At 37.5% G+C, this 24,349-nt stretch overlaps 1 protein-coding gene across 2 annotated transcripts in view; it reads right to left on the bottom strand.

Annotated features, from left to right (window-relative positions):
• The window catches only part of LOC132113698 (teneurin-3-like), a 126,375-nt gene that overhangs the window by 52,372 nt on the left and 49,654 nt on the right, over positions 1–24,349 (bottom strand). For both annotated transcript variants that reach the window (XM_059521624.1, XM_059521625.1), the window contains exons 4-8: positions 14,532–14,718; positions 3,654–3,892; positions 2,581–2,700; positions 1,050–1,264; positions 164–371 (exon numbers count right to left, since the gene is read on the bottom strand). In XM_059521624.1, the coding sequence (XP_059377607.1) occupies positions 164–371; positions 1,050–1,264; positions 2,581–2,700; positions 3,654–3,892; positions 14,532–14,718 (969 nt within the window). The remainder of the gene's footprint in view (positions 1–163; positions 372–1,049; positions 1,265–2,580; positions 2,701–3,653; positions 3,893–14,531; positions 14,719–24,349) is intronic.

The following is a 24,349-nucleotide window of genomic DNA, read 5'->3' as shown; positions in this document are numbered from 1 at the left end:
AGAATTGCTCTGTCAAGCATCACATTGCACAATGTTGGGTATGAAATTACATTTTCATCTTTGATGCATAAATAAGCAGGAAACACAAAATAACCAGCCACTCTCTGTGGTGCACAAACAAAAACAAATCTGTTATATGGTTGTTTTACATGTGCTAGCTCACCTAGTACTATGGTGCTGTATGAGACAGGCTCTACGGTGTGGCCGTCATTATAAAATGCCAGGTGCCACACACCGGTATGCAGGTACTGAATAAAGCCTGCCTGCTGAACGCTGACCAGATTCTCCAGTTGGTCCCTGAGCTCCGGATCCAACTGAACACGCTCTCGTGAGATGAGCCTACTGCCATCTAGAAGCTCCACAAAGTCGTACTGAAACAAACACAATTACCTTGACCGCTATATTATTCAGATGGCATCACTTTGGCATTTGGCATCACAGAGTGTGTTATTCACATACTTCAAGCAGAACATTAAAATAAATAGATAGACATATTCACTGAAGACTCTAAATTAAAGTTTCTCCAATCGATTTCCTACTGGTCAGCTACCAAAAGCAATAAGAAGACACATGGCAGCACTCAATAAGCTTGCTTTAGTTTATTGTGATGGCTTTGGGGACACATTGATTGAACATCTACAATAAGTTGGACATTTTTCCTCAGCACTTACGAAAGCTGCTGCTTTTATTGACAGCTGTGAGTGTTAAACAGCCAGCCAATCACTGAGACAGAGAGATGTCTTTCTGTTGGAGCAGTTTGTTTTGATTAAAGTAGGATTTGTTCTTTCTGGTGAATAGCTTTGAACGCCTGATTCCCACAACTCTTGTTTTTATATTTAATAGCTTCTGTCAACAGGAGTATTGGATACTTGACAGACAACAGTTTTATCTGTGGTTTAATAAACACCAAATAATGAAGCTAATTAATTCATTCTGGAAGATTAAAAAAGTCAACTGTCCTTCTTTTTAAATAACTTAATAATGAACTAATTTAGCCACTTGTGACTTATTTGAGACAATTAAACAAAAAGTCTTTGATATTGCATTACCTGGGTGTGTGAGGGTGGAAGTCCCCTCCTCCCATAGACTCCAATCAGAGCATTTTTCCGAATGGAAATATTAAACTTGAGAAAGTGGGGTTGTTCAATGAGAAGTCTGGACCTCCAGAAAACTCCTGGTGGAACGGCATGTGCTACCTGCTGACCCAACTCTACCTGCCCTGTGTCCAACGTGGAGTTATACTGCACCATCACTCCTATCCTTCCTGTGAGCAGAGACATATTAAAACAATATTGACTAAAGGTATATATATTTTTTTGCCTTTGTGATTAATTTTACACTGAATCCACAATTGTTTTGTTATAATATTTGATATTTCACAGTTCACTAATTAGACTTAAATATGCAGTTAGATATTAAGTATGGTTAGTATGGTTTATTGCTGTGCAATCATGCATATTTAATTTTTAATTTATTATTTGTTTGCCAAAATTTTATTCACATACTAATGCCAATCAGTCCAGTCAAGACAGTTTCATTTTAGCCAGGGCCAACAGCTGGATGAAACTAAGGGTTTTCTTTCAAGTCTACATTTAAAAAGAAAATTACATTAAAATAATTTTTTATATTTCTCTCTATATGTTCAGAGATAAATCGTTTCTTCAGTGGTTTTCTTGACGAGAGCCTCTTAATGTCAAACATTACCCTAAAACTTGCAGTAGGCATTTGCCACGCTCTTTCATACTCTCAGATGACAGCTGACAGAGTTTATACAACACAGGCAAACATCTTTATAGCACACTTCAGAAAGAGGCAGTAAGTCAATTAGAAGAAAACAATATAGCATGGCAGACTCTAACTGAGAGTGAGGGAATGGTCTTTTATCGACTTACTTCAAACAGATATTTTCTAAAAATGGTAATTAAGCCAAACCTAACACAGTGGGTGCTATTCTTTGGAGACTGTCACACTTCAGTGAAAGATGCTATCACTAGTGATTCTCTGTAGTACTTTAGAAATCTTTAAAGTCAACAAGAAACAACATTCATGGCCCTTTTCACTTATTTTATCCATTTGGAATTGACTGGATTGAGAAAAACAACTGTTGTATAACTGAATGGACAAATGTGGTTAGCTGTCCTTTATATCTCACATTTGCACATTTCTACCGCATAATAAGACTTTAAGTCTCTAAATTGCAACATTGTTTCCTGTAATCTCACAATTCGACTATATCTTTCAATTATGACCATTTTTCCTTGTGTGACATCATTAACATTTGCGACTTTATTTCTCACAACTGTGTATTGCAGTTGAAGCTTTATACTGTTTCGCAAATTGTATTTATCTCACAATAACCACTTAATATGTCATTCAAATTCAAAAAATGGTAATATATTGCACTGAAAGAACAAGAAAGGATTTGAAAAGAAAACACTACACTATAAATGAATATAGGACTTAATAACTGCAAAATAGAAATAGAAATATCTGCAATCTATACAGTATAATATGATGTATCTAAACGATCTCATAGGTATGTGTAAATGCAGTCCTTTAATTTCAGCCTAGAAATGTTACCATCTGCGGAAATTGCAGTCACAGTGTTGGTCGGGGACGTCACTGGTTTGGCTCGTCCATTATCAAAGGCATGATTATCCATATCCTTCAGTTTCCAGTTCAGCCCAAGTATATGCATCGCTGCAAGAGAAGGCAATTAAGATGATGAAACAGCAAGCACATAACATGTCATGAGACATTCTCATTTGCAAAAGGATAAAGTTTAAAAGCGGCTGAAAGCCACTCTGGAAGGTGATGTGCAGTCTCCTTTACGCATGTTTTGAACGTAAGTTCAAAAAGTTACGCATGTTTTGAACATAAGAATCGGCTCTAAATAGTGCAAAATATATATATTTCTGTCTGAAAACATGTTCTTTGAATTATCGCTGCATGGGGCCTTGATGCAAACTGTTTTGAGTATACTCCAGATTAGTCTTATGTGTGTCACTGAAAACATTTATTGCAGAGAAAATGGAATTAGAATCCAGTGATTAAAAAGAAAAAAAAAAGGGGGGGGGGGGTCTAAAATTGTCGGAAGTTCAAAACAGCGAGGTAGCTTGGTGAGGAGGCAGCACTTCACACACCTCTCTTCCTCTTGGTTTGACCTTTGGAGACATGAATGTTTTTTCGAACAGGAATTCAGCAGGGGAGGAGGAGCCTCCAACTGCGGCAAATAGCTCACAGTGGGGAAACAATGTTAAAAACTGAGAGAATAAAAAAACGGAGGTTATAATGTTTCTCTGGGCTAAAAGAGTGAATATAGATTGTCGTGTGGAAAATAGGATCAGTTCGTGCAGCTTTTGCTTTGCTCCAGATACTAATTACTAAACTGTCTTTTTTCCAGTGTATCTGTGTATATGTGACTTCCTAGAGATACTGTAGGGGACTATTTAGAGCAGAGCACCAGGTGTTTTGGCCACAGATGAAGGTTGAGGAAGGAAAAATCTCCACCTGATGAGCTATTTCACTATCTCTTATAAGGACAGGCTGGATAAAATAGCTCGCACCTGAGTACCTCATGGTCACATAAGGGTGTGCAAACACACACACAAACACACACAAACACACACACACACACACACACACACAGTTACCTATACAGTAGAAGAGCAGAACTGACAGCAGGGCGGCCACGCTTACAGCACTGAGAGCGGTGCATTTCCATGAACACCGTTTGGGTGACTTGTTAAATTTGAATGCACCTCTTGATAGTGTGTTGCGGGTTAAGGGACGAGCTGGTGGAGAGTAGACAGCCCCGGTCGCCATAGTATATCCCGGATTGGGAGCAGTGAAGAGAGACGTGGTCCCTGTTGCAGTCTTAAGCAGGAAGTGCCTATAGGGAAAGAGAGATAAGATATGAGATGATGAAATATAAAAACAATAACCTTGCTGAAAACTTTCAGAGTAAGCTGTGAACAAAACCTCAGGTAGTAAAAAAAAGTAGCAGAGTCTTTTTTAAAAGGGATATTAAAATGTCTGACCTATTGATCATTTTAAAGTTAAACTTTTCATTGACATATCACTATTTTCATCATCATGGAAACTGCAGTTATAGCTATGCTATTTCTTTGCTGCAGATACAAGGTTTTGTATGTTACAAAAGCTGTAATTTAATAAGCTGCCATTAAAATCCTAATAGCTTCACTGATTTAGAAGGCTGTCATTGGAACAGTTCCTGCACTTGTATGAAATTAATGTCTTCAATGATGGACTATGATGGAAAGAACCACACAAAGTCAAGTCTAAGTGAACTGCGGTTAACTGAACTCTAAATTTTATGATGACAAACATAGCCTATAATGATGTGTATGCATCAACATCTGATAGCCTTGTTTCGTGCTCTGCTTTTCATCAGTGGCACTCCACCGCTGCCAAATCTTCAATGCCACGGCAAAATAAATCATTTGTTAATGTTACATTAGCTGTCTGATTTAAATATGATTAAAATAAACACAAACCCACAAACCACAAAATCACAACAAGAAAAAGTTTTGAGCTCATAAAAACTCACAAACTTTAGAGTTTGAATAAGTCTGATAAATCCCTCACTGAATAAACACTGAATGACTTACCGATATCCTTCCTACAATACTTTGTTTTGTGTGTGTGTGAAACAGCATCATTAATTTCAAAGGTCTGGTGTCAGGAAGATTTTTGTATTTTTTATTTTAATACTTTTTAAATAAAAAGCAGCACAAGTGTTTTCAATATTGTTTCAATCATGTTTATTGAGCACCAAATCTGTATAATTAGAATAATTTCTTAAAGGGATAGTTCACCCAAAAATAAAAATTTTAATTCCGAATTGTTAGAACTGGTGTTAGAACGCAACGTGTTAGAGCATTCTTTCAAGAACATTTAACATATTAAAAGTTGAATGTATTGTGCATACAGTATATATAAAATATTTTTATTTTATTTTGAATTTTTTTTAAACTGGACAATTCAATCCTAGTAATGTGCCTATTAAGTGAAGTGAAGTGAAAGTGACATACAGCCAAGTATGGTGACCCATACTCAGATTTTCGTGCTCTGCATTTAACCCATCCAAAGTACACACAAACACTGTGAACACACACACACACAGCAGTGGGCAGCCAATTATAATGCGGTGCCCAGGGAGCAGTTAGGGGTTCAGTGCCTTGCTCAAAGGCACCTCAGTTGTGGTACTGAGGGTGGAGAGAGCGCTGTATATTCACTCCCCCACCTACAATTCCTGCTGGCCTAAGACACGAACCCAGAACCTTTGGATTACGAGTCGAATCTCTAACCATGAGGCCACGACTTCTCTCTACCATAATGTACAGTAGGTATAAAAAAAGAATCACTCCCTTAAAAAAAAAAAAATAAAAATAATAAAATAATAATATATATATATATATATATATATATATATATATATATATATATATATATATAGAGAGAGAGAGAGAGAGAGAGAGAGAGAGAGAGATTATATATAGATTCAAGATTCAAGATTTTTATTTGTCACATACACAATTATATAGAGCATACATAATAAGAAGTGAAATGTGAGTCAGGTCTGCTCTGTGGACAGTGAAATTATTAAAGAATACAACACAGATATAAATATACATAAATATAGCTATGAAAGAATGCAATAAAAGTAAATAATAAATATATAAGAATAAAATATAAAAAGTATACTGTAGAATTAAATATAGAATGGAAAATAATGTGCGTGAAAGTAAACTATTCATTCGATTCACATGACGTCACTGTAGCTTTGCGCCGCCATCTTTGCGACCGACGGTCTGAATATGCCTGCAATATGTTGTGCGGTTGGCTGCAACAACAGCCGAAAGAGGAACCCCGAATTGTTATTCTATTATATACCTAAAGAAAAGGATAGAAGAAAGAAGTGGTTAGCTGCCATTCGAAGAGATCACTGGACACCCACATCTCACTCCTTACTATGCAATGAACACTTCGTGTCAGGTAAGTTAAGCCTTCAGCCCATGTGATGCGTTTGTGTTGTATTATTTGCTATTTGTATTTAGGTATGTATGTCCCTACATGCAAACCGAAGCATTGAGAACTTTGTAAGTGTACAGAAAGTTTATTAAAAAGTTAGCTAGATTATAAAGACTGCGTCCGATTGAGTCTGCATGTAAACATGTAACTTAACGTTACGCTACAGTCTTTATAATCTATCTTTTTAATAAACTGTCGGTACACTTATAAAGTTCTCAATGCTTCGGTTTGCATGTAGGAACCCCCATTATGCTACCGATGAAGTGTTGTGCTATTTTGAGCCTTTTTAGTGGTATAAAATAGTGATTTACCAAATGCCCCGAAAGCTAGCGTTAGCAGCTAATCTCCGGTTTGCATGAAAACAAACATGTCCCAGAGAATGGTCGACTCGGTACACATTATTAACTCCTAGGTTCATTTGGCGTCAGAATTTACCTTTAAACCTATATTTTACATTCTGGCTGAGAGATGAACACACACATACTCTCTGTTTGCCGCTGCGGATGGAACGCGCTGATTATAAGCCGAAGCCGGTTTCATATGTTTTGTGTGCAAAGGCAAGCGTGAATTTAAAATAATGAAAACCAGGACATTTTCATCACTTTTTTAAAAACCAGCCAGGACGGCCAGGACAGGGCGTTAAAACAGGACATGTCCTGGGAAAACAGGACGTTTGGTCACCCTAGTTTAATGACAGCTAGCCGTGTGCCGGCCCGTGGCTACCAGCTGTTAGCCACTTAGCTAGCTAACAACTCGCTACCTAGTCAGAGCAAACTACCACCAAAATCATACATTTGAAATTGTTTTTATAATAACTACATTTCCCATGATTAAATATAAATCCTTGGTGGCCAGGTGCCGCACTTTCACGTTTTTCACCCATCCAGCCACAGCATATTGATACGCATCTGTACTCTTGAAAGCCTTCAAGCGATCCCCACTGTATGGGGAGGGGTTATGTACAAGATATAAATATATATCATGGAAGGCCAATTTGGGCAAGTCTGGGGCAGATAATAATGGACAAAAGAAAACTGGGGGTAACAAATAAGGATCGGAGCCTAAAATAGAAATTTTCTCCAGGTATCTCTGTCTCTCTCTCTCATTCAAATGGGCAGTTTGGGCGGCCATACCGGGCGAGTCGGTCGCAAATATGGAGGCGTTCTATTTGTAGTGACGTAGGTGGCATCTATAAATAGTCTTAAATATTTATATAACCAGGAATGTACATGAGGCAAATGTGCAAACAGGTTGACACTGTCAGTATGTCAATGTGAGATAGTGAATGGTGAATATCTTACTGATAAAGAGAAAATTAAGTGGAGACATGAAGGCTGGTTTTGAGTTTAGCAGCCTGATGGCCTGGGGGAAGAAACTCCTCCTAAGTCTCTTGGTTTTTGCCATCAGACTACGGAAGCGCTTACCAGATGGCAGCAAAGTGAAAAGATGGTTACTGGGGTGGATGGAGTCTTTGATGATTTTAACAGCTCTGCTTTTGCAGCATTTGAGGTAGATGACCTGCAGAGAGACCCGGAGATGCGCTCAGCTAAGAGCAGAACTCTCTGCAGGGCTTTGCAGTCTTGACTGGAGCTGTTCCCATACCACACTGAGATACACTGAGTCAACACACTTTCTATGGCAACTGAATAGAAAGTTTTCAGGATTGCTGATGAGACCCTGTCCTGGTACCATGTTCAGGGTGATGGAGTTGGAGGTGTACTGGCCTTCTTTCACAGCTTTCCTGATAATCACTCGCTTTAGTGCCCTTCGAACCTCATCCTCCGACACGGTGATCACATGATGATTGCTGCTCTGACTTCTGCTTCCTGACGCACTGTTGGGCAGACTCGTGCTGCTTAGATTGTTTTCAAAGCGGCCATAGAAAGTGTTTAGCTTGTCAGCCAACAACGGATCTGCTCTCACCTCTGCAGAGGATTTATTTCCAAAGGCACAGATGGTCCTTAGTCCTCGCCACATGCATCAGGAGTCATTTAGCTGGAAATGTGACTCTATGTGTTCCCTGTATCTGTGTTTGGCGGCTCTTACTGCACGTTGGAGAGCATAGCACGATGCTTTGTACTCGCTCATGTTTCCCGACAAAAGACCGGCGTTGTAAGCAGCAGTGCGTTTGTTTACAGCTGCTCGGATTGTTCTGTCCACCCAAGGTTTCTGATTTGAGAAGGTCCTTATAGTTATTGTATCCGTAGCTTGTTCGGCTAGCATGTTTACAAAGCTTAATGCTACATCCGTGAATTTGCTGACGTCAGATGAACTTGCCTGAAACATGTCCCAATCTATGTCATCAAGAGCCGCCTGTAGCATGGCTTCTGAGTGGGCAGACCATCGCGTCACTACTCTCTGCACCGGAGGATCTTGAACAAGCCTTTGTTTATATTCTGGTGTGAGAAAAATGGCGGCATGGTCCTATTTCCTGAAAGCCGGCAGTGAGCGAGCTTTGTAGGCATTCTTAAACTGAGTGTAGCAATGGTTCAGTGTATTCGGCCCTCTGGTTGGACAAGACACATGTTGATAAAAAATTAGTCATAACTAGCCTGAGGTTAGCTTGGTAAAAGTCCCCAGTGATGATAATAGCAGCGTCAGGAAGTTTGTTGATGTTGCCGCTGAGCGCACCGTGAAGCTCAGACAAAGCCAAGCAAGTGTCAGCTTGTGGTGCGATGTAAACAGTAGTGATGATGATCTATGAAATTGCATTCCAGAACTACGAACACAAATAAAACGCATTACAAAAAACTACAAATGTGGTGGATGCACGTGATCGACGGTTCAGTAGAGAGGTTTACAAAAAGGGGTTAGAGGTACTAATAATCAGCTACTAACAGCTTTACTTTTTTAAAAGTTGAAACTTCAACAAGCAGCACCGAGACACCTGTTCTTTTGTGGATATTTCAATACAGGCCTGGTTTAAGATGCCTGCTTTTCATTCTGAAGGTCTCCATTCTAAAACTTCTACTTTATAATCTGCACGGTTATGAGCTGCTGCCACGACTCCAAACACACAGGCACACACACATTTTTCACAAGGGCTAGGATAGGTTCCGGGCCACTGCGCACTGAATGAGGCACATTTAAAAACCTTCACAAACGATTAACAAATACACTGACAATGTGCCGTTTTGAGGCCAAACAATCCATAATTGATTAGCGGGCGTGTGACGCCAGGCAGAGAAAATGACTAAGCTAATCCTTATCGCCCCTTTTTTTAGTGTGTGAGAGTGTTGTTCGCATTAGGACGACTAAGAAGTAACTTCACCCCAAAGAGTTTTTTTGCTCTTGTACAATGTGATTCTCTATAAGCGCCCAACCTTTCCTTGTCATTGGGTTGACGCTTGGAATGCTGCGGTGCGAAAGAAGAGGCCCTACAGAAGAAAAAGGCAGGATTTGGAGGTTGAAAGAGAAATTGTAAACCAAAGAACAGAAGTCCTTTCCTGGCATAATCTGATATATACTGACTGCTGGATTAGCTAGGCTAAAGAAAAGAGTGGGCCTTTCAAAGGACTACTTGTTGACTTAAAATGTTAAAACGGTCGAGTCTATATGCGGAAAGAGTATGTGACTGATGACGCAAATTTTAAGATGAAGACAGGGCCTCTTTCCAACAAATGTGCATGTGAGACAAAGTTAATGAGAGGAGGAAAAAAATGAAAAACAAGGAGGACTTGCACATATCCTTTCAACTCCAACTAGGATTCGAACATCGTCTTTGAGGCGGATTGATCTGCTAATTCAGAAGGGTAGAGCAGCAGGTGCCTCTCTAGCACTCAACAGAGTGGCTGTATTTTAAGACACTCTCTGGAGGTTTCTGCACCACTGCCATTTTTGGACAGTCCCTTTCTGTTGACATGTAAAGATCAGAATCTTTGTGACAGACAGGGGAGTGGAAAGTTTTCAAGATAGCGTGCTGATAAAGGTAGAGTAGTGAGAAAAGGAGATGGTGATGGATTGGTGTACTAGGGAAAGAGAAGAAGCTGAAGAGAGAGAGAGAGGAAGTAGAGGAATTCTACTGGGATCATTAATAACAAGAGAAGCCTGTGTTCTCTGCCTAGACATAGACACACAACAAAGATTCTTCACTTGATGTGATTACAAAACATCTTACTTTCTCATATCCATGAGAAGTACACTCTCACTAGAGTCCTTTCTTTTCTTGTTGTTGTTTTTTTTTCCTCTCTACAATGGTGCACCACATCTGTACACTTCTGTTAGTAATGAAAGTGTACAGTGTGACTGAAGGGTGGATTCTACATCACATCCCATTTCATTAAAAATAACAATAATAAACAATTTAGTGACCTATTCAAATGAGTTATGAAATATTAACACTTATTCTTCCTGTATTATATATATATATATTTTTGTACTGATGAAAAATAGCCAGTAGGCTATTCCACGTTTAGGAGAGATTTCCAGAAGTGAAGGTGCCCTTTTTTTGGAAGATAATGAAAAGTGTTACAGAAAAATTAAAAAAATCCACACACATTGAAATACCAGGGAAAGAAAAGCCACACTAAATTCAGGCCAGGCTGATTACAGACTGAAATTTAATTTGATTTATTCATTCAAGATGATCCACTCCACACTTATTTTTATAAGGACATCCCATTCCTCTATATATGCCACACACACACACACACACACACACACACAAGGCTACTTTGTTCAACCTAGGTTAGAACATAATATTCCAGCCTACACACATTGCAAAAATTTTATGACAGGAAGCAACAGTGACATCGCTTTAAATAGCAGGATGAAAAAGGTAATTTAAAATACTGTTTGAAATGGCTTTATGATTGTTATAAATATATTTCAGCTGCACAGGTAGCTGTTAGTTTTTCTCTTTTGACTGAAAACTGAAAAAAGAAAATGGTATTTTCGGATAAAAATGATGGCCATCTATTAGGTACTTTTCAGCACATTTAGTCACATTCTTGAGACTTGTTTTTTGTTGTGGGATGATACTGTGAACAGTTTCTCAGTTAAATCTGTTATTCATCTTGTTTAACCTTTTATGTGGGTGGTAGCTCAGGCTCCTCGGGGTACATGCAGCAAATGCAGGGTTATATAAACTGTGCCATTATGACATTATGCGCAATATATCATCCAGGAAGAATAAAAAAAAAACAAAATAAAATAAAAAAGTTCATTGCCAGTTTCCAGCTTCTCTCTCTCTAAATATATACTATATATATATATGAGTATCACTGAACAGGCATCTGATATGTAAATGTGTTTTTGGGTTTCTGATGTAAAAAATCTAATTTACAGCTTACTTTTAGTAAAATATTTTTGGCATGTGGAAGAAATTTTCAGATCTGAAACTGACAGTATGTTATCAAAATGTCTTTTATTTAAAAAAAATCAAGGAAGATTAGTTATGACCCCTCTTAAGCTGAAAATAAACATATATTTTTAGTTTTTACCTTTTCTGTATCCAAAACTTGGTCATTTATTTATATGAGTTTGCATAAAATTGCTTGTATACATAATAGAAATGTTGGCTTGCACATGGTATCTTCTGTTTTGGTTAATGAAGTCTATTTCCAAATGCTTGGCCTCTGCAGGACCCAGTCTACCGAGACCATTCCCTTCAGCCTTTTTTTTTGTTGTGAAAATTCTGATTGTAGCATTTAGAAATCTGCATATGGGTGTGGAAAATATATGATGCAGTACATTACTATTTACTATTTTTTTAAAGACTTGTTCGCACTTTTAATCCTTAATTCAAGAATGCAGTTTTATAATTAAACAATAAACAGGTCAAGAGACTGTGTGCACTATTACACTGAACAAAATTATAAACAACTCTTTAGTTTTTGCCCCCATTTTTCATGAGCTGAACTCAAAGTTCTATGACTTTTTCTATGTACACAAAAGGCCTATTTCTCTCAAATATGTCTAAATCTGTGTTAGTGAGCACTTCTCCTTTGTCGAGATAATCCATCCACCTCACAGGACATTTTTAATGTTTTGGGAGGGGGGGGGGGGGGCCCTGTACAGTGAAAACTGGGATTAATCCGTGAAGAGAACACCTCTCCAAAGTGACCGACACTATCGAATATGAGCATTTGCCCACTGAAGTCGGTTACGATGACGAACTGCAGTCAGGTCAAGACCCCGATGTGGACAACAAGCATGCAGGTGAGCTTCCCTGAGATGGTTTCTGACAGATTGTGCAGAAATTATTTAGTTATGCAAACTGATTGTTGCAGCTGTCCAGGTGGCTGGTCTCAGACGATCTTGGAGGTGAAGATGGTGGATGTAGAGGTGCTGGGCTGATGTGGTTACACGTGGTCTGCGTTTGTGAAGCTGGTTGGATGTACTGCCAAATTCTCTGAAATGCCTTTGGAGACGGTTTTTGGTAGATAAATAAACATTCAATTCACAGGCAACAGCTCTGGTGGACATTCCCGAAGTAAGCATGCCAATTCCAGGCTTCCTCAAACTTTATGACATCTGTGGCATTGTGCTGTGTGATAAAACTGCACATTTTAAAGTGGCCTTTTATTGTGGCCAGCCTAAGGCACACCTGTGCAATAATCATGCTGTCTAATCAGCATCTTGATATGCCACACCTGTGAGGTGGATGGATTATCTCGGCAAAGGAGAAGTGCTCACTAACACAGATTTAGACAGCTTTGTGAACAACATTTGAGAGAAATAGGCCTTTTGTGTGCATAGAAAAAGTCTTAGATCTTTGAGTTCAGCACATGAAAAAAAGGGGCAAAAAACTAAAGTGTTGCATTTATAATTTTGTTCAGTGTACATTAAAAACATTTTTGTATCATTATAATAAAAACATATGTGTGTATAGAAATGCTTTTGGGACCCAAATGATGTGTGTATATATTTGAAGACAGTAAGACTAGCATGAGGTATTTATTTATGCTTGATATTCTACTCATGTCATGCATACATAAATTCATTCTGTCAGGTGGATGCTGGGTAGGCAGCCCTCAGCTTGAGTAGTACACTTCAAGATATCTGAAGTGACAGTAAGGTGCATTATATAAAGACTTGTCTTGATAGGTTTTACCACAATATATGCTTAGAAATGAGTAGTGATAAATAACTGATGAGAACTCAATGGAAAATAAATGACTACATGGTGTATGATTTTTGACACAAATGTAAATGATTAAGTTCAGTTGCATGAGTGAAATTTTAATATTTATACAGAACACAGATATTCAGGATACACAATGCTCAAAAGATTGTAAGGGCCCTATTTTAGCAATCTAAACGCAAAGTGTAAAGCGCAGGTGCACTTAGGGCATGTCCAAATCCACTTTTTGCTATTTTAACGATGGAAAAACAGTCCGTAATGGGCGTAACGTTCAATAAACCAATCAGAGTGTCATCTCCCATTCCCTTTAAAAGCAAGATGTGCTCGCGCCATGGCGGATCATTATTTACATGGCAAAATTTGTTGGCGGAAAAGCTGAACGCTTCTCAAGCGAGGAAACCGATGTGCTTATGCGCGAAGTTAAAGTGCGCGAGCAGATCATCTACAGGAAAAGCAGGAATCCATCAAAGCTTCCCGAGGTGAAGAAGGCGTGGGATGAAGTAGAATTTCAATCATCATTATAAGTAGTAATAGGTTGAATTGCAAATAGGTAGCCTAATTCTAATACACGCAATGACTATCCATCATTACCTTTTTATATTTATGTAGCCTACACAATAATATTCTTTTACACTGTTATCCTTTTGTTTTTAATATTTGGTATGTTTGTGTGATGCGCATCCCTGTGTGTAAGCAAAGTCAACGCGTATTGTGGATCCGCCCAGAGGCGCATTTTCTACCAACACGCTCTTTTAAAAAAACATTTGTGCTATTGACTTTAGACTTTAGACCAGGTTTGAGTTGGTCTATGGCGCAGTCTATTTTCAGCTCCTTAAAATAGCAATGCACCTGAACACACCTCTTTTTTAGACCAGCACGCCCATGGGCGCACAAATGGCCTCATATGCATTTGCTAATTAAACGACGTGGTGCTAGACGGGAAAATGCGAATGGCGCGGGACTGAAACTAGCAAACACACTTGCGCTTTGCCTTGCATCGCATTGCGCCGGGTGTATGATAGGGCCCTAAAAGTTACATAAGCTGTGTCCCTAAACCCTACATAGTTCACTATATCAGGTGTCAGAATCCCCTATATATTGAATTACCCTCTATACTTCACTCTTTTACCTATAATGCACTCTGATTAAACTTACGTACACTCACCAAATCTGACACATACAAAAAATATCTGGGCATTACCTGTAGATAATATATATTCACCTGTCTAATCAATGAATAAAAATACAATTAAAATATTTACTCGCTTATTTTCTTTCACTCCTTCTGCATATTGTCATTGACTACATAGAACTTTATTACAGAACAATAAAAACAGTAAGTGAATGAATAAGCAAATTCAGACACAGCATGCGACTGTGTATAAACACGTACCTGTTCTCCAAGCCTACGTTGCCACCCAGAACCCAGTTTTCTTGCAGCTGCACGCATTCAGATGCACTCTGAAACTCTGTCGGCTGATTGGCCAGTGACTGGTTGAGGGAGGTGACTGACGGATGCTGCTTGTGTTGATGTGGAGCAGGTGGAAGAGGAGGCGGTCCTGTTTGGCTGGGAAGCTGGTCTATTGGAAGAGGAGAGGGAGAGGTATTTTGTTAAAGACAGAGTGGAGCTTGTTACAGACTTCTGCTTTACAAAAAGCATAGCCAGATCGTGTGCCTGTTCCAGATTGGATTGTGTTAAATGGGATTCTTTACAGGATGATTTGGTCCAATGAACACCTTCACATTTTCACTTCACTCCGTCCAGCCATCATTTAATTATGAGATACAGAAGAGACCCTAAATCCTAAATGTGACCCTGGACCACAAAACCAGTCTTAAGTCGCTGCTCGCGTGTGTATATTTTTAGCAATAGCCAAAAAACATTGTATGGGTCAAAATTATAGATTTTTATTCTATGCCAAAACTAATTAGGATACTGAGTTAAGATCATGTTATTTTTAACCCAACATTTTTTAGTGTCCAGATTTTTTTTTCAACCTCAGTTTCCAGATTTTCAAATAGTTGTATCTCGGCCAAATGTTGTCTGATCCTAATAAACCATACTTCAATGGAAAGGTTTCTTATAAACAAAGTATTATTATTAGTAATAGTAGTAGTCAAAAGGCAGCAGACTGAAATTGCCAGGAAAGGTGAACATGACTCTAAGAATCAAAGCAGTGTGTAATTATACAACTTACAAAGACTTGAAATTGAGTAGCAATAGTGATATGGTGCTCACTGACTTTTACGAGTGAGCAAACATAAGTCTCCGCAGGCCGTTGCTGGGGAGCAGATGTTTTATAATGGGCTCTTAAACTGAATGTTTCACGTTTGATTACAACCAGACAGGGAGAGAGAGAGAGACTCTCGTTTAACTAATGACCGGAACCTCCATTAGGACAGCAGGAAAGAAACAGGTTTTCTCATATCACTCCAAGCTGGGTAATTGCCCCCAAAATGACACTGTATGATTATCTCACTGTCCCATCCTGCCACCGTGCTGACAGGTCTGTTTCCATCTGACTACAGGTGTCCAAACATATGCTGTCACGCACTACACTGTGACAGGGACGTACTACAGGCAAGCCACAAAAAAATCTATATTTGCCTTTATTCTAATGCGAAAGCACCACAAGTAATAAAGTGTATGTGGAATAATTTTTTATGAGCTTTCATTTTTGTCTGTTTTTCCTCTTTTTTTTAATTCAATCATTTGAATACCAAAATAGTTCTGGCAGTGATCAAAACATACTTCATAATCAGAGGTGGGTAGTAACGAGTTACATTTACTTCGTTACATTTACTTGAGTAATTTTTTGGGGTAACTAATACTTTTCGGAGTATATTTAAAGATGGGTACTTTATACTCTTACTTGAGTAAATTTTTGGGGAAAAATCTGTACTTTTACTTCGTTACTGTGGGCGACGCTCCTCTCGTTACTTTATCTTAATGCAATAAATGTTATAAATGCTTCAGTTTATTCCAAACGCGCCGTCTACTTTTCTCTGGGCAATGAGCGATGCCCATTCGCGAATGATTCATTCTTTTGAGTCAATTCTTTTCAAATGCTTGATCAAACCAATTGGCAAACGAGTGAATTGGTTCATGAATCAGTTTGAATGAGTCGTTCAGTTCCCTGCCGCACGCGTTGAGCGTCTGAAGTGGTTCACTCAGAGTTGTAACGTTTAACATCAGCAGCGTTGAAAACGTGGCTGGAACTGCACTGAATTGAAAGCAAATATGCAAAGGCTATTATTTGCTAGCGATGGAGATCCTTATTAGATGAACACCACGTGTGCTGTCTACTGTTTAACAGGTAATAACTTGGGGTACATTCGATTACAGTACACGCAGTGTTGGGAAGGTTACTTTGGAAATGTAATAGGTTACAGATTACAAGTTACCCTGTTTAAAATGTAATAGTAGTGTAACTTTTTCAATTACTTTATTAAAGTAATGTAACTAATTACTTTTGAGTACTTTTGATTACTTTCTAAATTTGTGAAAATTAAAGAATAATAAATAAAAGCATATACATCAACTTAAATACAGATATCTAATAAGCATGTGACGTATTCTGTGTAATAAACTCCTGAAACATTGGTGTTTTTTTTAAACTGCTGTCTCTGTATATGATGATAGTTTTCTCAAAATAAGTAAAATGCACATGAAGTGACAGAGCAGTTCTAGAAATTATATTTATGTGTTCGTGTACTCCTATATTGAGGCAGCAGAGGTTGAAAACACTGCGAGCTTCAGTAGGCCTATGTGTAGAAAATGAAACCATGTCTTTGCCATTAATTTACTGGAGGGGCGGACTGGGAAAAAAATTCATACTGGAAAATTCAAACTCACACAAACAAATTCATGGACAAAACTATTTTTTTGTATGGACCTGACATAAAAAAGGTTTAAATCTTTAATTTGGGGACATGCAAAATAATTAAAAGTTCTCTCCTGAACTGCACCTTCACTTCCATTTTTCTCTTCAGTCTCTTTATTTTGCCCTGTTATCCATCTCTCTCGTGACTTTAATACTCAAGATTGAACAAAACTATACTTTACAATACAATACTCTACAATACTACAATATCTTTATAGAAAAATCCTAATACTGTACACGAGTCATGTTTTTCCCTTACAAAAATTTACCATGCTCTTATTAGCCTATATAAAAGTAAAATAACCTTGTTTTTTTTTGCAAATGGATTTGTATTTATTTTTAAATAAATACATTTGTAAAATAATTTTACATTTTTGGTTACCACAGTTAAACAATAGTAACCATTTTCCCTGGGTTTATAGTTAAATATTAAAATGTTAATTTTCGTAAGGGTTGTGTTGTTGTCTGTCGTAGCTCCCCCTAAACCTATAAAAAAAATCTGATTTTTTTTCCAGCTAAATTACTACTGTAACATTACAACAGATAATAATGATGTCCTTTATATAGTATTTTGAGTGATGACCGATGAGCAACGTGCTGCTGCTTGATTAAATAAATTAAAAAACAAAGACAAAAAAGCATCTTTACAGATGAAACTGACCTGAAACCCTGAACAGGAGTTCTGCTTCTCTGCTCCAGCTGTCCACTCTCTCTCTCTCTCTCTCTCTCTCTCTCGCATTGATTACTCTGAGTCTAATCCAAACCGTTTTGCGGAGGCGCGGAGAGCGCGCGAGTCATGACTTATTAGAGATTTAATTATCAAATGGCGGATTCGCAAATGATCGCTTTAGTACATTCGGCAGGCAATTATACAATAATGATATTAAATAGTGGGGCAAAATCGGCTGCCAGGCCACCGGGAATTGTCCCGGTTCTCCCGGTGTCCAGTCCGCACCTGATTTCCACAGACACGCAGAATGTGCAAGTCATATATTGCATTTTTGGGGCTTTATATTCACAGACACTAGTCGATGTCATGTTTTGATTCAAGTGTACTGACCTACTTTTGATTTAGTCTTCCAAAATGTGGCATATTCCGTCCGCGTTAGGCATTTCGTTTTTATGACTGGATTCTACGAACCAGACTGTATTTCCGCATCCCGGAAATTATTAGGGCGGTATGTCTCAGAATAGTCAGTGCAATTTGGGAAATAAATCAGTTAAATCTGTATGTGGATGTGTGTAAATATTCAAATGTAATCCCCTTTGTAATCGTTAAAAATTTCATAAGTAACTGTAATTTAATTACTCATTTTTTCTTAGTAACTGTAACTAATTACAGTTACAATAATTTTGTAATTAAATTACGTAACGCCGTTACATGTAACTAGTTACTCCCCAACACTGAGTACACGATACCACTGTGACATTAGTTTGTTGTACGTGTGTGGCTTATAACAGAGGGGAGTCAAGTTGAATGCAGCTTCCAAAAGACAAAAAATAGCCGATTAAGATTTTATTAATTTTAATACAATCACACCGGTGCGAGTACGTCATCAGCTGCTAAATTCAGATCTGTGATCGCTTGCTGGCGCTTAGCCAGAGATAGATGCGTTTATACAGCGCTGCGCATTATAACCAATCACACATGATTCTTTTGAGCTTATTAAAGCATTGGCCAATCAGAGGCGTTCAGATGAGTCATCGTTAAAATGCCGGTGCTTCCTTCATTCGCTCACTGACTGAATACCTCTTTCTGGCGAATTCACTCGTCAGAAACAACAAAGTGCAGATGTGTGTACGAATCTTTAATTAAGATATTGATTTTACAGTGTTAACAGTTTCAGTGATTTTAATGGGAGTTTCTGAGAGTGATTAAAATCTAGACTGTCAGTGAAAATTATCTTTAATAATGTAATTGTTATTTGCTCTCTTTCTGAACAATGAAAGATTAGTAGCAATATTTATATCACATTAACTTTCAATGTTAAATTCACATTTAATATAAAGTCAGTCGTATTAAAAATATGTTATGGCATGACACCTATATCTGTTACTTAAGTAAACAGACAGGGTTTTATAATAAATTACATAAATTGGAGTAAAGGCTGATGAAATATATACATTTATACACGCACACGTACATTACATACATTTTATCTATATATCTAAATAAAAATAGGCTCAGTATATATGACCCAAAGTAACTAGTAACTAACTACTTGAGTAGATTTTTTATCCGATACTCTTTTACTCTTACTCAAGTAACTATTCAAGACTAGTACTTTTACTTTTACTTGAGTAAATATTTCTAGAAGTACTTTTACTTTTACTTGAGTACAGTTTTTGGGTACTCTACACACCTCTGTTCATAATCCGTTTTTAACATTTCACATGCATCAGTCACAAAATGACTAGACAGTTTTTTTTTTTCTTTTTTCATATAGTATTAAGTATCATTCTCAGTGGCGTATATATATATATATATATATATATATATATATATATATATATATATATATATATATATATATATATATATACATAGTATTATTAACAAAGTATTATTATTAGTAATAGTAGTAGTCAAAAGGCAGCAGACTGAAATAAAAGGTGAACATGACTCTAAGAATCAAAGCACTCCAAGCTGGGTAATTGCATGGGGGGGGGGGGGGGGGGGGGGTTACGGTCCTGTGCCACAGTGAGATGTCTCTCACAGTTATGTTTGGGATAATTTTATTTTTAATGCCATAATGTCAGTTGAAAACATTGCAATCATGTTTTAAAATACAACAACGAGCACTATGAACCCATTTAAAGAAACACGTTCAGCGGTCTCCATGCCAGGATAGAAAACAGTCAACAAAGTAAAATGATCTCAAACGTACGGCGTGCTCTATTCATTTTATCAAATGATCATAATCACATCTATTCATTGTATAATCCTGCTACTAGCATTTTATTGAGACTAAAACCCCCTTTAATTCAAGTGAGAAAGCATTTTTTTTCTAAAATTTTTTGAGGGGCTTTTGCACATTCTGTCATGCCTGTGATTGTGTGCCACTGCAATAGATGCATTTTGCAGCATTAAGGTTAACGATTAATCGATTAATTGATCATTAATGTAAACGACGATCGATCATGGAAATGATCGAAAATTGACATCCCTAATTAGAATAAATAATTTGACTTATTTTAACATTATTTTAAGTTTTGACCGGTCAAAAGTTCAGGTCATATAACACAAATAACGAACAACTAAGCATTTGCTAGAAGACGTCTCAGTACAGTTAGTGAAGGATAAACTGTTATTGTTGTTTTTATGGCAAACATACATCTCTGGTGAGCTAAATGGGCCTGTCACAGCCTAGCGCTGTGATAAGTGACTCTGTAGTCAGTTAATGAGACTGAGAATGTGCATGTGTGCACAAACCACTGTAACAAAACACATGCTGGTGCCCGTTACATCAATTATACTTAGATTTGAATTTGCATCTATGTTTGTTGTTTAATTCACTGCAGTTTATTATTGCCACAAGGCCATGTTTAAATCATACAATTAAAATCTGAATTTATCCTTGGAGAGTGTGCATGCAACACTAAAACACTGACTCTGTGTTAAAGCATGATTATTCAATCTCAGTTAATAACAATATCCCTTAAGAAAAACTAAAAACAAAAGTTACCACACAAGTGGTCATATATCCCACAGAGCACCAGTCATGTCAAGAACTATAAAACGCCAACTAATTCTAAACAGACAGAGGTTGAAGTGAGGAAAGAACAGAAATTATTATGACAGGTGTCTTGCCACATTCATGACAGGGTTAAAATAGGCCTCTGTGACAGGTGCATTAGACAAAGTTTTGGAGGGGAAACACAGTACACCCTCCACTCTGTGCGTCTGACACAAAGAGGTCACCAAGTACAAAGACGGAGATGCCCAGACACGGCGAACACCGTTGCACTTTCATGTTGTTTGCATTCACAAATACATCAAATGGCCTGAGACAGTGGTTGGAAATGAAACAGCCAGCAATCTTAAGAGACAGTGAACTTCTGCGGCAGGCACAAATTGCCTTAAATGTGCCCTTAAGGTAACTCGTGCCTTTTTGAATGCGACTTAATGGAAAATTGTAACAAATTATTTCCTTCAATTTAGATAAGGAGGCACCGTTCTGATTCAATCTGAGCACCGTTAGATTCCACATACTAACAAATGATTACACACAGCATGAGCACAATGTTAAAGCATTCAGCAGGCTTTCTATCCAGATATGAGGTAATCAGCTTCTTTTAATCAAACTCCCTGAGCAATAAAATACAATTCTCTCTCCCATCCCAAATTTGTTTATGTTTACCTTTACGTTGACTTCCCCTGGCACATCTTGCAAAAAGATGACACGGCTAAGGAAGGAAATTCCTTTAAGTTTTTCCATAAAGTTGTAATTTGCTATTGGGGAAAGACAGATACAGTTGGCACAAAATTTCTCAATGGCAAGTCGTTCTATCATTTAACAAGATGTTTTAGTGGGCCGTTTTGATTAATATTAGATGGAGCGACTGAAATGACATCCTATTTTACTGTTAATGCTACTGCAAATATCTGAATGAAAATCTGCATTATCCTTTTTTTCATGACGAGGAGCTTAGAAGGGCATGAACATGAAGATATTCTATGGACCTGCACTGACACAAATGTATGCTGACATATTATTATACAGTATTACTATTCTGCCTTTATGAAAGTTATATGAGCCAAATGTAAATCAATAAACATATTTTTCTTTAGTTTCGACAAATAAAATTGATCAAACACACTGTTATCTATTCTGGTTGCCACAAATCAAACAATGTTTTCCAGAAACAGTAAGACAAATAAATAATTTATGTAGGCTATTGTTTCCTTTCAACAGAGAATATAAACAATTAGTCTTTTCTAGTTTTTTATGCTCTTAAAATCATCTCTAAAAACGTTTGGAGTAAATTGCTGTTCTCACATCAACATTTATTATTTATCAAAAAGAAATAAAAAATACATCCCCCTGCCCATGACAAGAGTATAACATAAACTGTCATATTTGATAAATGAGACTAAATAGTACCAGAAAAAGGGGTTTGGTATTGAATTTCAGTAAATAATGAAAAGGAAATTGCATGTATGCATTCTGTGGTAAACAGAGGACCCTTTGAGACACCATGAGCATGTTACTGTAACAGATGAATGTGAAATAGACATAATAGTTTGTGCATGCCTGAAAGAGCTATTAACATATTATATTTAATCTTGACACAAAAACAGAACATAAAATATATTTAAAACATAAACTCCTCTAATAGTAAGAACACAGCACATTTGAAGGCAATGAAAATGATGCATTATCAGTGAATACACATTATCTGAGCATGTAATTCTTTTGCTGAATATCTTTGCGGTCTTGAAGAGCTTTTGTACTTATTGTCGCTCCAACTTCTAAAACAGATTATAACACCATTCTTGATTATACTGTGCCAATTTAGACACCCCACCTCAGCTCTCCTTCCATTGACATTGCCAGTCGGTATCACATCCAATCACTTGAGAGAAAATGTCACAGTTGGAATAACCCTCTAGAGCATGGAATAACCCAGCAGTTACCAGTGGACTATAATTGTATTTTACTTCAAGTTCAGTATTCATGAGCCACTGCCACATCTGTCCAAACAGCCCAAAATATTATGTGAAATATAAAAGAATTTCTTAAGCCTCTTATTTTCAAAATCAGACTTAATAGAGTCTTTCCAATTAAACAATAAAGAAAACCACGGGAAGGTGTTTGATTTAGTTATTCGTTTTCCGTATAAAACACTACTGTGATGAGTGGGGCGGGGCCGAGAGCCGTGGGAACAGAGCGAGGCCGGTGGAGTGATTGGAAATCAGCGACACCTGCAACACTCACAGGTCTCGAGTCCCACGGAGGAGATTGGAAGGATACAAAAGAGGAGCGACGGCAGTGAAGGACGAGAGAGCACCAGGCCTGGGCTTTATTTTGTGTTTGGTTTTTATTTGTGCGCGACAGTCGTCTGCGAGGGGCTGTCACGCTGTTTTGTCTTTATTTTGTAATTAAAGTTCATTTTGATTGTCTGCCGGTTTCCGCCTTGTTCCCGATGATTATGAAGTTGTACATTATTACAACTACGTTTGTGTCTTATTTACCTCCCCAAAAGGGTGCATATCAATACCTAAAAGCTACATATTACTGAAAGTGCACATATTAGTGACTAAATGGTACACCTTTTAAAAGGGCACTGCCCCAGAGACAGCTTTGTGCATTTTTTCTAAGAGTGCATCATTAAGGCAAGAGGCCTGTGTAAACTGAAAGACCAAATAGGTAGTGATAAAATAAAATTTAAAAAAAGAATAGCGCAAACCGACAGTTATCCCTGCCTTCCAGGCTTTTAGTCTGAGCTCACTTTATTAGAAGTATTGAAGAGATGTAGCAGTGGGGCAGGGCCCACCCATGATGAGAATAAGAGTTGTGGATGAGCTGGCAGAATAAGACTATAAATCAAGCATAATAGTGAAATGTGTCTACCTGGCATGACAGGCTATTCAGGAGGCATTCAGAGGTCCAGCGTAAAGCAGAGCACAAGCATTTAATCAAAGTCACAGTGCCACAGAGCTGAAAGTGTTCCCTGGGACTAAAACCTAACAGGGAAAGATTTCAGTCCCTCTTGGTGTTTTTCCCTTCAGTTTGATTTCTAATTGTTACTATTTGAATATGCTCAGTGGATAGAATTCTCTAGATTTGAATTGTGGTTATTTGTCAGTGACATGCATGTAACTTTCTCTGAATTTGTCAGACATGAATTTTAGACTAAAATGAGAGATGTTTTCTGTGACATGATCACCCTCAAGCCATTTTGTCTGAAACTGACATCAGCTATCTGTTTCCAATGCTGCGAGCCAGTGTTCAGCTTTTGATATTTATCAATTTTTATTCTCTTCTTTATACAAATATCAGTGAAATCGTTAACCATATGTAATTAAATTGTATAGCTAAATAATCCAAAACTAATTACTTACTAAATGCATAGCAACTGCACTATATTAAACATGACCAAAAAATATCCAAACACTTTCGTAGATGGCAAAAAAGAAAAGAAAAGTGTGCGCATTTCCTTAGAAAAACATCTGTTTAGTAATTCTGCCTTGTTTCTGCCACCTTATTAATAAACAAGACTAATAAATCATAGCATACAGTACAGACCAAAAGTTTGAACCTAGAATATGACATATTTTCAGTTGTTTCACACTTTTTTGTTATGTATATAATTCCATATATAA

The sequence above is a fragment of the Carassius carassius genome, chromosome 33 (genome assembly GCF_963082965.1).
Source record: "Carassius carassius chromosome 33, fCarCar2.1, whole genome shotgun sequence".
Classification (NCBI taxonomy): Eukaryota; Metazoa; Chordata; class Actinopteri; order Cypriniformes; family Cyprinidae; genus Carassius; species Carassius carassius.
Note: the sequence above shows the minus strand (reverse complement) of the source record. Positions and strands in the feature narration are given on the sequence as shown.